Here is an 11,656-nt window from a genome sequence, read left to right as displayed (position 1 = left end):
GCTATAAGTGGTAACATTTGATAAACCTGATTTGAGGACATCTTAAACTTGGATGCCTTTAACACTGTTTATGTTTGAACATCAACTCACACCCCTGCTACCTTGTGCTCTTTTTCATCAAATATCAATCTCTTTGGGTATGTCTCTGTACTTGATCAGGTAGTATGGGTAACACTGACAGCTATCAAAAACTACAAACATGGTGGGTTTCTCCATGTTGTCCACGCAGGAATCATAAAGACAATAGTGCTTCTTCATGGAGGTGACGGGAGGTGGGCGGCGGTAGTTGTGCTTTCCCAAACACACCCGCCCCACCAGAACTTTGGCCAGGAACATGTGGCGAATCTCCGCTGGCCCCTCCTTAGCTGAGTAGCTGTTGGAGTAGGAGGCGGTGGTGGCGAAGTATGAGCCAAAACCGTTGGATGCTCCGTTGACTCCTGCAACGCGAGGGTCAAAGTTGTTGTGGCAGATGTTTCTTGAGGCCTTTTCAGTTGTCCCGTGGAAGAGATGTCTCTCCAGCGGCTCCTTGGACTTGGTGTTCTGCTTCTGCATGTGGGCTTTGTGCCTGAGTAACGACAACACAGGTGAGTGATTTAAAGCAGCTTCAAGTCTTTTGTAATGTGTAGTTATTGATACAGACAGCAGCCAGACCTTTGGTACTTGTCCCAGTGGAGCAGGTTCTGGACCTGTTGGATGCTGATGATGTCCACTTTGGTCTCTGGCATGCCCTCGCAGAAAAGGTTTCGGACTGTGCAGTACGCCTGTGTCCCTGCTGGAACAGTCACCAGTTTGTAGTCGTCCTCTGAGGGCAGACACCACACTGGAGGATACCAGGAGCTAAACTCCTCCAGCGGGTCCACGCTGAAGTTTGCTCCTGGAGGATCCCTGGTCGCATCGGGGGAATTAGTGATGATTCCCGTGCTGTGTGTGGAGAATGGAAATGGGATATTAAAGTAATGAAGAGAAAATTCTGCCTGATTACTGCCAATATCATGCAATATCCACATTTACTCTGGCCAAAAGTTAACAACACATGTTGAGATGCAGGATACCAACTGTAGGTACGGCAGCATGGACTCAGGGGAGCGGTAGATCGGTCTGCAGCGAACTCTTCTCTCCAACCCTGAGTTGACATGAATCTGGGTCATCCTGGTGAAGTCCAGCTTGTATTCTTGTGCGTTGATTTGAAAGAAACACTCAGATTTCTTTTCACGCATTTTCCTCAGCAGCAAGTTGGACACATTCTACAAAGAGATGAATGAAAGCGCAGACAAGAAAGATGACACCGGGTGCAACTAACTGGAATTCGGTGGTTGGAGATGTGAGAAAGCCGAAAGAAAAACATTAGATAGAAACGTGTAGAAGTATAAAGAAGAACCTTGTTGTACTCTTTCCAGACGAGGCCGTTCCACCAGTAGGTTTTCCAGGTGCTGGGAAAGTAGGGGTTCTTATCAGAGGTTGTCAGTCGTCTCACGGCGTCATATTTAGATGAATCGTCCAACTCCATCGAGTCAAGGTTCAGACTGTAGTGGACATTTCTACATCGTTTAAAGGACAAACGAGCATCAACAGACAGCTGTTAACGAGGAATCTGATGTAATGTATAGATAATAAGACCCGGCTTCCCCAGGTCTTCCCTGTCACTCACCCATCGTTAATGTGAACAACGTCGTGGCTGACATCGCAGTAGATCCTCTCTAGTAAGACCTGCGAGTGAGTGGAGATGCTGACCCACTGGTGGGTGGTCACACACCACAGCTGCCAGTGGAACGGGAAGGGCGTGTGGTGCATCTTACACTTGTCCCCTTCCTGACACATATTTAACAGGAATCTGTCACAGATCCGGACTTCAGAGGAGTTCTTGGTGTGGAAAGGTGAGGGCACAGGTGTTTTGGACAGGGCTTGCATCTTCGGGATGCTCAGCTGATGGGCAGGCTGGGCTTGTGTGGGCATGACGGTGCCTGACTTTGGAGGTGTTGCCTGTGGTTGACGTGGAGGGCACAGAAGGAACTGGGTGCTGTTTTTGGGCAAGCTGATCAGGACACATGAGGTGTTCGGCGAGGTCCCGTTCCCCTGGGTGGTGGGCTGGATCTGAGGGTTCAGGATGACAGAAGGAAGCGCTGAGGTCTCCGCTACGCTGGTGCTTTCTCCAGATGTTGTGCTCTTTCCCTGCGTAGAGGTGACGGGGGTGAAATGAACACTGATGCTGTACGGCTCCACGGTCCAGCTGATGTCAACTTGCTGGGACCTGATGGCGTCCCACACCGGGAGGCTGGTGTTGGTGCCAGGAGGGATTTCCAGGAGGAGGAGAGACGAGCTCAGCAGGGAGACTTTGAAGGATCTGGATGAGGGGTCTGGGAAACTGGCTGCCATCTTTCTCTTGGCTCCTCTGGTGGATGAATCATGAGCCATCTTCAACTTCCTACATGTTAAAGAGAATCCAGAAAGAAGCAGGTGGAGGTCAAACGGGTTCATCCCTGATCTTTTCTTCAGGTCATGCAGCACTTTGGTGGTCTAATTAATATATTTAAATCATTTAATTCACAATAAAGACACAACATTTCTCTCAAGCTCTAACTTACAACAGTTTTAACCCAGCTGCTCATTAGCTGCACGCTGCATTAGCACCGCAGCTATAATTAGCGCTAGCGCACAAAGCTAATCAATCAGCTGATTATTGGCTGATTTTATTACCTTGATGGAAAAAGGCACTTTAATGCGCTTCAGCTGCACCGAGGACACAAGCAGAGAACAAGTATGAGGTTAAAAAGGAGGTTAAAAAGGAGGAAATGAAGGGATGGAGGACGGTGTGGAGGTGGCAGCCTGCACAGGTGAGTGGGTGGAGAGAGATGGATAAAAAAAAAATATTTGAAACGCTATTAAAGTGCATTTCTACCGACATTTACAAGGTTCAGGCCTGTTAAATGGAAATAAAGTGACACTAAACATGTTTCTTTAGAAAGAAGAAATTATTTATTGTGAGTTTTTGTGCAAACCAACTTTCAAAGTAATGTTTATATTAAATTAAGCAAACTAAATTTCATATTTGCACAATTATCAGGATTTTTATTGTTATTTATTCTGTTCATGTGCATTCTCACATTTCAGTCACATCATTTCTTTATTTGCACATAAAGGAAATGTAGAGTTTGACATTAGCTGGCAAATGCAAAATCATTTCTATAAGTTGAAGACATAAAACTTATTTATCTTTAGTGCTTTTTTTCATGCATTAACAACAAAGTGCAAGTAAAAGTCTGCAGGGACCTTTTATAGCAGTTAACGCCACCAGTCTGAGTAAAAAATAACTACACTAATAATTTAATTTGATAAAGGTTGAAGCCATTGTACCAAAGTAGAAGCAGATCAGATGCTTTTTGCAATAAATGTATAAAAGCCCCCGTTTGTTTGCTGCAATAAATGTATAAAAGACGAAGAAAAGGTCAAATGCACTCTCAAAAATACTCAACAGCTTTCACAGAAACCTCCAGTGGTTCGACAGTCAAAGGACACTGCTGACAGCCCACCCAGAAGTACGGAAAGACTTTCTCAGTGATGGCGTGCTTGAAGGTATAGATGTGTGTGTTGTCCTGTGGGTTGTAGAAATACACTTTGCCTTTGTCACAGTCCAGCATCACCCTGATTCTCTGCGGGTTGCTCTTCAGGTTAAGGCGCGTTAATGGAGATGTACCTGCAAAGTACATTTTGTGGTAAAAGTACACACACAAGTATCCATTTATCAGCACTGAAGACACTTTCTCTTTTTTCTTGACAGATTCTTTAGCCACGCCGACAACCCATGCTGTATTATCTCCCACGTTGACGTCCCAGGCGTGCTTTCCTGAGGTGAAGCCCTCGCAGCCGAGAACGGCCGTGTCAGGGTCGAATCTCTCTGGGTTGTCGGGCAGCTTCTGTTTGTCGTCGCTGTCGCAGACGCTGGTGAGGTCGTCTGACAGGATGAGCCACGGGGCAGCAGTGTTGGGATCCAGAGTGACTGGGGCTGGAGAAAACGTGGCAGAATGTTAGCCGTCTGCGGTTACATCCTGACACTTCAACATCTCAGGAGCCCATGCAGCAAGTGAAGCTGCAGCTCAGTGCAGAGTGAACCTCATCACGACTGTGTGTACTTACTGTATTTGACCATTTTATGCATCTTCTCCCATACTTGGAATGAGAGCGAACCCACGTATTTGCCCACATCTATGAGTGCTCCTGGAGCCACAACTTCATCTTCAACTGGATCAATAACACTGAAAAAAAAAAGAAAACAGTTTGTGTCACATGAAACAAAGGAAGACGACATTTTATATTTCTATTTATAAGGTTTATTTTTTTTACCTTGCCAGCGTCCTCTTGCATTTCTGAAAAAAATAGAAAAAATAGATGCAAATTTTATTTTATATGTGAAGAAGAACTTGTGTTTTTACGCAAGCATCCATGCACTTTTTCAGATTTGAAACCTGCTTACATGAAGGACAGAGATGCCCTCTAAAGCCATCTCCTCTTCTAAGGCTCTGATGGACACAGACACGGACGTTATATTTCGTTCCATTTCTTCAATCTTGTGCCTCATCTGTCGACTCTTCTGCTCCTCCTCCCTTCGCAGCTCCTCCATCCTGGCTTCCTCCTCGACTTGAAGGAAACTGTGAAGCTTTTGAAACTCCTCATGGGTCCGCCTTTCCACAAATTGAGCCTGAACCTGAAATAAAACCTGCATAAGCTTGGCTTGAAAATTAACCAGCACTTCATGTGTATCGCATGATTTTCACCTGAATGTGCGCCACCGTGTCCTCATAGTTTTTCCTCATTTTGTTAAAAGTGTCCCTCTTTTCCTGTAGAGAGCTGAGGGTGGACTTCATTTTCTCCTGCAGAGATAATTAAGAGAAAGTACATTGAATATAAACAGATCAATCTAACTTTAGCTTAAACAGAAACGCAACATAATGCTTTTCATTTTGCAAGTGATGCATTTACCTTCACATCTACAATGGCCTCACTGACAGGGCAACAATCGTGCTGTTTGTGCTTCCTTGAGGTGTGACAAACCACGCAGATGGGCTCCTTGTCCTGCAGGCAAAAAAGCTTAAGCTTCTCCCCGTGAAGGGGGCACACCTCCCCTGGCTCACAGTACAGCTCCCCTGCTGCCTCCTCACCGTCCTGGATTAAAGACTCACACAGGTTCCTCAGGGTGAGACTGGGCACTGGCTCATCCAGACTCTGGGTTCTGCACAGAGGGCAGTCGCGGTTGCGGCCTCGTTGGGTCCAGTACTTCTGCAGACAGAGTGCACAGAAGCTGTGGCTGCACTTGAGGACCACGGGGTCCTTGAAGATTTCGCAGCATATGGGACAGGAGAGGTCCACCTCTGGGAGCGAGAGCCTGCCAGCCATTCTCACACTTAGTTCCCACTTTACTCTGAAAACGAAAGTAGGGCAAAGGGGCAGGTCGGGATCGAACACAGAGAAAGCTTGTTTATATCCACAACAACAAGTACTGCAGTTTATTTACTTCACATTATGAAGACTGTTGCACAACAATCAGTGTTTAAAAGCAAAATAAACAACTGTACAACTTACATATGAGACAGATCAGAGCCAAATATAACTGTCAACTAAAGTGCTGTGACAGAAATACCAGATACGTGCCCAACTGTGAGGACTTCCTGGATCCTGTTTTGTTGAGTCACTCAAAGGAGGTGGAGTCTCCGAGGCAGAGCAGCCAGTTTTAACCCTTGAATAACCATAATGTCTTATTTACTGTGGAAATCTATGGTCCACAAAAGGATATAAGGGGTTAACAGATGCTTTTTCTTTAAACGTACGACACTGTGTGCTGTTATCTCATTTGGGTTCTAACAGTTCCTCAAAATATGATAATAACGTGGTTGGTTGGTTAAGAAAACACAAGACTGAACGCCACTGAAAACAACAATAACAACCTTCACAAAGTCATCACATCGCTCCAAATCAACTATAACTATGAAATATAAATAAATAAATCAGTAGAATTAAAAAAAACTACATTAAAATATATTCATTGTAAAAAACTGAACAATTTATAAGGTGCATTTCTTTCTCATTTGCCTCTATGGAGCAATTCGCGCCACCTGGTGGCAAACTAAGGGTTTGCAACTTGAAATATAATAATAATAATTATTACAACATTATTTATTGATCCCCTCAAATTGTAGACTTTGTATATTTCATTCTTACTTACTTACTTACTTTTATACCAGTTGCTATAAGTCGTCACTTATCGATCCTCCTGTGCTATCGAGCTGTTTTTATGAGAGAAAACATTCTCACAAGGCCACTGAAAGAATTTCTTACAATGGATTTTCAGAGGAAACTTAAATAATACGTACACAGTCTCTCTTGTCGATGTCAATATTTTACTAGTAGTAAAATGCAACATTGAGTAATTAAAATAATTCAAGACTTGTGCTGCTCCAGGCTCATTTACATACGGCATTTCTCATTATATATATACATTTTCATTATAACATAGGACACAGGTCATTTGAATGTCTACTGGTCAGCAAAAGTTCCACAGATTATATTTCATTTTTTATTCCACTACATTTATCTTTATTGTTGTCACATTACATTTAATTTCATTTACTGGCTCTGTTATCCATGCACTCATCTAACAGCTCATTAGTTCTGGAACATTTACATTAACACACAATCCAGGGCAGCTGGTGAATGAGTAGAGCTCAAGAACCTGGTGAAAGGAACTGACGGGATACTGACATTTAAAAAAAGAAGAAGAAGAAAAAGAAGCTGAGCTCACACAGAGATTCAAGAGTCTTCGTCTTTTTGGCCCAGAGCTGCAGAAGGTGATTTTGTTGATTAATTGGTTTGAAAAACCTCGTGTCCTGAACCCTTGACTGATGGAGTAGTCTGTACTTGGCCCAACCTGTCACCTTCATGAAAAACTCAAGATAAAATCAATTTTTCTAAAAGTTACTTTTAATAGACTTTTAGTTTCTTCACTTGAGAGCGCTGGTGGCCTTTATACTGTTTCTGACACGAGGCTGACAACACAGGTGGTGTTTGAGGTTCCAGCAGATGTGTTGGTTGTTAATTTCTTCAATAAAGCATTTATTTAGTAGATGATTAGTGCAATGTAGACTAATACCTTATATACAAAAATAACAGTACTTGTTAAGTTTAGGATAATATGCATAACCAGTAAAATTGTTTTAGATTGTTTCTTTATTTTTTTAATTTGGTGTTTAGGTTAATAGAAATAATTTCCACTGGGATTGATGTGTATGTTGTAGTCTGGTTGCAGTGAACTATGTACAACCTGTGCTTTTAATTCTGTTGTGATTGGAAAATGAAGCGTCATGACGAGGTGTGATTGGTTAATGGGCGTGAGTTAAAGAGGTCAGGGGTCAGCAGGGAGATAAATAAATGAGAGATTAGAAGGAAAAGTACAGTTTTTACGGTGAATGCTGTGCTTGTTGCTCCTGTTGTTGCACAGCTACAGCTCAGCGGGCTGCAGCACATGAAGTAGCCGCGTTGACGCACGTCGACTCTGCGGTTGATGATCTGCGGACCTGCTGGATCGTCCCGACACCGTGGAGCTGCAGCGTCCGGACTCGGACGCTGGTTGTGTGTGAGTGCTTCAACTTTAATATCTCCACTTAGACTCAAAGGGCTTCAGCGTTTTTGGACACCACGTTCCCAACCAGGTCTGCAACAGGGCGTTTGTTTTATTTTGTCTGTCTCTCTGGTGTGTGTGTGTGTGTGTGTGTGTGTGTGTGTGGGCCCACAATGTTAAGGTAAAGTGAGAAGGTCAATTAACCAATTAACTTTTCTTTTTTTAAATAGATAGTTACTGTGTTTGTTAACTGTGGGATATATTTAGTATTGAACACACACATTCAAGGGCTGAACACATGTTATGCAACATCCATCTGGTGAGAATATTTAATTTAGCTCAACAAAAGTAGTTTTATTTATTTTCCCTTTATTGAAGAATTTTGGCTATAAGTTTGGGACACATTTGTTTGTGTGATTTGTTTTATAGATTGAGACAGAACAGTAAACAACTTATAAAGAGTAATAGGAGTATTTTACTAACAGATGCCATTCTGTCTTTACTATACCTAAACTTATAGGGATGTTCATAAATCAACTTGAGGAAGTAAAGTTTATGAGCTCAGGGTGCTATCCTACTATTAGAGGGTGAAGGAAGCGCTACATAAAAATAACTTATTATATGCTTGGTATTATGTTCAAGCTGTCTCATAAGTGTTTATGAGCCATGTGTCAAGTAAATATTTGTTTAGGAGTCTTTCTCCCCACCACCCATCTGTTGTCTCAGTCCCAGGAGCATGCAGTATGTAACGTATTTCTTATTTCTGATGCATGCAAGTGCAAGTTTGCATCTCATTTTGTTGGAGGCAAACTTAACTTGGATCTAATCACAAAATAACATGTGACCTTTACAGCGATGAAATCAGTTAATGTGTTTCTCAGATGACACCACTAGATGTCAGGATGTACCCACTGATGTCAAAGTCAGCAATCAATGCCAGATGATACTGAAGCTAAGCAGGAGCAAGCAGAAGTGGCCTTATTGGTTTGCATCAAAATGATTTGAGGTAAATAGGCTGGAGGTGAGATATAATCTCGAATTGTTGTATCCACTCTTTATAAGGCCTTTGAAAATACTTGTGTTAAACGCTCACATTCTCCTGGATGTCACAGCCTTACCTACCTTGTAAATTGGTTGTCAACCAGTGTGACCCAGGCTAATGGTGATTCATTATTTCTCACTCCCTGCTATTATTCACAGAGCTTCATCGGGGCTGAAAGGGGAAGAGGATGGGGGTGAGAGGCTGAGTCAATCTCTCAGCATCTAATGAGGACAGGCAGGCTAACACACAGCAGATACAACCCCAGTCAGACCTGTCTGATGCTTTACAGGGAGCATCAAGGCTGCTCTGACACCACTTTGACGGAGATAAACTGCAAATACCATCTGTGGATGGGACAGACCGTCCACAGATGGTATTTGATGGGAAGTATTGATGACGACAGCTGAGAAGGTGCATTAAAAGCATCATCAGTGAGACATGATCTTTTCATATTTATTTCACTATTGTACAAGCCTATTTGCAAACATGTGACACAAAGTCAATAGTCCATTACTCTGCTGTGCTACGCAGTTAAGCTGAACAGTAAAAAGGGATTTCAAGCCAGTGAATTATGATGAAGGAGTGAGAGAGATGAAGGAGAAAGAGAGATTGATGGTGTTGGCAGAAAACTGTCTGCTTTACGCTTCTTTATTGGTTATTATAAATCGTAACTGTTTCATAAAGTTTAAGTAATTGAAGCCTGATGTTAAGTGCTCATACATAGCACATACAGATTATTAGCAGTCGTTAAGAGATGTGTTTTTGCCCACTTGACCATGAATATATTCAGTGTGACCACACATCAATGTTTGCAGTACATTAAGTTACACTTCAACGCTGCATCATGCATCACGGTGTCCAATTATGAGACGTCCTAACCCACCACACACGTGTCTAACTGTCCTTTTTGGCTATAACCCTACTTATACTCAGAAATATTTCATAGATAATAACACTTTGGCTGTATATTGAAATTACCGCAGTAAAAAAGATTACAGGCAGTAAGAGGCAGCTGAGCCTGTGTGCAGTGTGCAGAAGACATTATAAGATTAATCTCCTAGTTTAGTCATAATTGTAATTGCTACCCGAGAGACAAGAGAAATAGAGAGGGACAAGGGTAGCAGAACTGAATTATACTTTCTGCCATATCAATAGTTGATCTTTTCAGATTAAAATACTTGTGACGCATTGACAAATCATTTTCATGCTCTTCACATCGTGACTCATGAGGAGTGAACTCTGTCATTGTCAGAGGGAAATGGTTGTAGCACATCTATTTAATTTCTTCTCTTCTTTCACACATGAACTGAGTGCTTCGTATAAAATGCACTATGTCACCACGTTCGCCAAAGACCAGGTACTCTTCTTTGGTCAGATTAATTTTAATGTCTCAAACGTAAATAAATATCTGAGTAACAGTGTTTAGGTCTTTTCTCTGCCAGCTATTATCAGTGAGTGTTTGGAGGTGTGTGGGAGGGGTTGACTGAAAAGACATTTGCATGTTGCCCACACCCACACCCACACCCACACACAAATGGGCTCGCAAACCTACACCTAAACACCGTGACATTTTCATAAACATAAATGTCCACTGAATTGGAGGTAAACTTAATGGAGAGGATTCTGGGAAGCCTGGGGCTCCTTGAGTGTGTGTGGTAGGCCTCCCGGCCTCTTCACATTCAAAGGAAAACCACACTTATCAGTATTTCATTTCCTTTTTCCTTCTCTCTCAAAGACACACACACACACACACACACACACACACTCACACATGCACACAGCGATCCAACCCACTGGAATTTAAAGGAGTGACATCAATTCCATAAGCCTGGCCTTACAGGGACAGTGCAATACACCAACACAGCTGCTCTCTCTGTCTCTTTTTCCTAACCCATTTCCCCTTCTGGCTTCCTCCCTTCCCTTCAAACTGTAGCTCAGCAAAGCAGAGTGATGACGATTTAGTTTTAGCTGGATGAATCTGCTATCTACGATGACCCAAATCTCTATTAGTTTTTGCCACTGCGATGCCATCAAAAATAGCAGAGAGAGAGCGGGAACTGGTGCCTGTGTCAACGAATTGCTCACAATCATTTTCTGCTAGAACTGAGTTGTGTGTCTCTCTCTCTTTTTTTTTTTTTTTTTTTAAATCTCAGCGTTTCATGTCATCTTCAATAGGCAAAGCGGATATTGATGCTGTTGCGCTCGATCATTCAGAAGACACTTGTAAGCTGGATACATGTGATGGCTCCATTGGGCTGCAGCAGCGCCAGGAGGACCATACATTGACCATCTATGTGGGTCATTTGGCTCAGTCCAGGGCAGGCCAGAGCTGCCTGTCACCATCGATGTGTCAAATCAGCTGTGGCATGACACGATAGGCCGTGGGGCTGACGCCTGAGATCTCGCTGGTGAATAGGCAGGGTGACACTATCCAGCTTGAAGCCTGCAGAATGTTTGAGCCTCAACTAAATCTGATCACCTGCATCAAAATCCACTTTAAGGACTAGAGCAAAAGCGAGAACAGAGGTTTTGTTCTCCAAGGGGGAAAAGACCCCGGGCTTTCCTTCATTTAATCCACTGAAGGGCGGCTTGGGTCTCTTTAGGGCTCAGATGGATGTGCTTGCTCTACCAGTATGACACCCAAAGGGCCTATGTCACGTGTCATGTGTGCACACATTAAGAGTGGTCTGGGAGAGGAATACTCTCAATGTTAGGGCCTATATATGATATGGATTGCCGCATTGGGGCTGCGTGATCTACCATTGACCTCTACAAGTCCTCCATGTGTACGTGTGTGTGTTAGTAATTATGTTTTCCTAATGTTGGTGAGTAAGAATACAGCAGGATGCACATAATCCACTTGATATCTGATCCTATAGCGATGAATTGGACGAAGCGGTGACAGAATACTGAGCCCAGGTTGAAGATACACGAGGGCTATCTTTTTGAGACTGCGTATAGTGGTAGGTGTGTCAATCACACCTCCGCTTGCCTTGCTTTTCTATAAC

General features: G+C 43.0%; 2 protein-coding genes across 3 annotated transcripts; both read right to left on the bottom strand.

Moving 5' to 3' along the window:
• Nucleotides 1–5: 5 nt before the first annotated feature.
• On the bottom strand, nt 6–2,940 carry LOC113164287 (protein mono-ADP-ribosyltransferase TIPARP-like). Of its 2 annotated transcripts, XM_026363520.1 has the most exons (6): nt 2,695–2,940; nt 1,649–2,422; nt 1,379–1,538; nt 1,057–1,244; nt 652–921; nt 6–565 (listed from the first exon to the last, which is right to left on the bottom strand). In XM_026363520.1, the coding sequence occupies exons 2-6, from the start codon at nt 2,410–2,412 to the stop codon at nt 118–120; spliced, it is 1,830 nt and encodes a 609-aa protein (XP_026219305.1). In that variant the 5' UTR covers nt 2,413–2,422; nt 2,695–2,940; the 3' UTR covers nt 6–117. The 2 variants fall into 2 exon arrangements, with proteins under 2 accessions (XP_026219305.1, XP_026219304.1); XM_026363519.1 differs by lacking the exon at nt 2,695–2,940 and having other exon boundaries at nt 1,649–2,493.
• Nucleotides 2,941–3,411: 471 nt separating this feature from the next.
• Nucleotides 3,412–5,664, bottom strand: trim35-14 (tripartite motif containing 35-14). Its single transcript, XM_026361183.1, has 7 exons — nt 5,575–5,664; nt 4,975–5,413; nt 4,770–4,865; nt 4,469–4,699; nt 4,339–4,361; nt 4,132–4,250; nt 3,412–4,000 (listed from the first exon to the last, which is right to left on the bottom strand). The coding sequence occupies exons 2-7, from the start codon at nt 5,386–5,388 to the stop codon at nt 3,456–3,458; spliced, it is 1,428 nt and encodes a 475-aa protein (XP_026216968.1). The 5' UTR covers nt 5,389–5,413; nt 5,575–5,664; the 3' UTR covers nt 3,412–3,455.
• Between the last annotated feature and the right edge of the window lie 5,992 nt (nt 5,665–11,656).

Source organism: Anabas testudineus, chromosome 23, assembly GCF_900324465.2.
Source record: "Anabas testudineus chromosome 23, fAnaTes1.2, whole genome shotgun sequence".
Taxonomy (NCBI): domain Eukaryota; kingdom Metazoa; phylum Chordata; class Actinopteri; order Anabantiformes; family Anabantidae; genus Anabas; species Anabas testudineus.
Note: the sequence above shows the minus strand (reverse complement) of the source record. Positions and strands in the feature narration are given on the sequence as shown.